The sequence below is a fragment of the Danio aesculapii genome, chromosome 20, assembly GCF_903798145.1.
Source record: "Danio aesculapii chromosome 20, fDanAes4.1, whole genome shotgun sequence".
NCBI lineage: Eukaryota > Metazoa > Chordata > Actinopteri > Cypriniformes > Danionidae > Danio > Danio aesculapii.
The window spans coordinates 4,331,465-4,333,934 of NC_079454.1; the positions used below are offsets into that span (position 1 = coordinate 4,331,465).

Genomic DNA, 2,470 nt, shown 5'->3' on the forward strand with positions numbered 1-2,470 from the left:
AACAGATGTATTTATTAAAATAACATTTTAGTCACCAAACATCTTTAAAAATAAACATTTTATACATTTAAACTCAAGCATAATATAGAAAAAATATATAGTTTTTTTTTTTTGCTTCTCTTGATTCTTCCTCTTTTTTAAAAAATGTATTGATTATTTTAATTTTTTCTAATATATACACAAGTCAGAGTTATCCTGAATGATTTATTTTTTTTCCCCAATTTCTGTTTAACGGAGAGAAGATTTTTTTCCGCACATTTCTATACATAATAGTTTTAATAACTAATTTCTAATAACTGATTTATTTTCTATATTTATACAGCTTAAAGCGACATTTAAAGGCTTAACTAGGTTAATTAGGTTAACTTGGCAGGTTAGGGTAATAAGGCAATTTATTGTATAACTATGGTTTGTTCTGCAGACTATTGAAAAAAATATATAGCTTAAAGGGGCTAATAATTTTGACCTTAAAATGATTAAAAAAAAATTTAAAACTGCTTTTATTCTAGCCTAAAAAACAAAACAAAACAATAAAAAAAAAAGACTTTCTACAGAAGAAAAAATCTTATCAGACATACTGTGAAAATTTCTTTGCTCTGTTAAACATTAGTTGAACATGACTTCAACTATATATATATATATATATATATATATATATATATATATATATATATATATATATATATATATATATATATATATATATATATATATATATATATATATAATGTTGGGTTCCACACAATCTATTTTCACAAATTTAAGTGCTTTGCATTCATTTTAATTTGATGCATTAAAATACCTAATGGAAGCAGAATATAGGCCTTAAACCTAAAAATCACCACAAATTAAGAATAAACACCATGACAGTGTCTAAATAATGTTAAATAATCACTAATAATATCAATTTTAAATATTCATATATTCAAAACTAATGCATGTAAAGTCATCTGTACTTATGTCACGCAGAGGGGATAACTTGTTTACCTAAACGCCCAGGCCGCCCCTTTCCCAACAGCGATCACTTTACCAGCTGATCCGAGATCTGCTTGTCGGTACACAGCTCTAACAGTTTCTCCAGCAGCTGAACTCAGATCAGCCCTTAAAGAGGGCTTTAGCCAAGCTCAGTCCACCTCATGCGCGCAATCCCGCCTCCTGTAAAGGCAGCCCGAGGACCTCACATAGTAAAATGGCTGAAAAGCAGAAACACGAAGGCAGGGTAAAGATAGGACACTACATCCTCGGAGACACGCTCGGAGTCGGAACATTTGGAAAAGTGAAGAGTTAAGTCTGTTCATTTATTAGACGTGCCATGGTGTTGCGTGCAATAGAAGTGCGAACGTATGTTTTCGGGTCTGTTAGTGCTGAACTTGCCGGCGGACTGTGCGTGATTTACGTAGCATAAACTGCGTAGCGAGAAGCGGGGCTAACGGCTTTCAGACGCAGAGAGTGCGTATGTCTGTTCGTAAATATCGCGCAGAGCTGGAAATTCTTTCAGCACCACGGCAGACGGTGCACTTGCAATCTTGTTTGTGTAGATGTTTAGTATCACAACGTTTGAGTAACTATATGTCATTTGGGGAATACTTTGAGCTAATATATCTACGCGTTCTCGGCGTTTGCTATTTTTGTCATTTTAATGCACTGTCATCCTCCCTGCTGCGCTCTTTAACATGTCATATGCGTAATTTCCAGCACTCCAATGACAGTCTATAAAACGCGTTTCTCCAAAGAATATATGCTTAATTATGGTGAAAGCAGCTCTGAAATAAATGGTGTAGTTCTTGTCTTTACCTGCAGAACTGCTTTGACCTTGCAGTCATTTTCTATTCTAAGCGCTAGTGGGAATGCCGTTCATATTGGGAATGACCTTTCGCACGGGTATACGTTAACCCTGTTTTTAAGCTTCGCTAAGCATCATTGCAGTAAAAACTAATATATTACTCGACCTAAATCAATAACGATATACATTTTTTAGTTTGTGCTCACTTTACGTTTTATGTGCATTATTGTTAAAAAGGCTATGTTTCTAATCCTACTGAAATCCCTACCTAGACAGCATTCTTGACTGTGCAGCATTTTTGGACATGGCACATAAACAGCATTCCCGTTCATCTCAATGGCCCTTTCTTGGTTGCAACTTGCGAGAGCCAAGACTCAGGAATTATATTCTCATTTGCCACAAAATCGTTTAAAAGAGTGTTTTTAATAAAAACTTTTTATTAAAGTATTTTTATTATAGGGATTTCAAGAGTTCACACTAAGCTGATGATTGATTATAAAGCTTAATTGGCATGCTGTCCCAGGAGAGAGCCCTGAGCTCATAAGATCCTCGAGCCTGGGGCTCCCTCCCGTTTGCAAGGCGAGAGGGGAGTTTGAGCTCAGGTAGATCTTGAGAACTCCCCTGCTGTAGTAGCTAATGAACTCTTAAGAGATAACTACTTACTAGGAGCATGTCTATGTTGCTGAT

The 2,470-nt window shown here is 35.1% G+C and overlaps 1 protein-coding gene across 1 annotated transcript in view; it reads left to right on the forward strand.

The window, feature by feature from the left end:
* The first annotated feature begins 1,156 nt into the window (after nucleotides 1–1,156).
* Nucleotides 1,157–2,470, forward strand: part of prkaa2 (protein kinase, AMP-activated, alpha 2 catalytic subunit) — a 32,768-nt gene continuing 31,454 nt past the window's right edge. Inside the window, exon 1 of the mRNA XM_056445495.1 lies at nucleotides 1,157–1,283. Coding sequence (XP_056301470.1) covers nucleotides 1,190–1,283 — 94 coding nt within the window. The 5' untranslated portion in view covers nucleotides 1,157–1,189. The remainder of the gene's footprint in view (nucleotides 1,284–2,470) is intronic.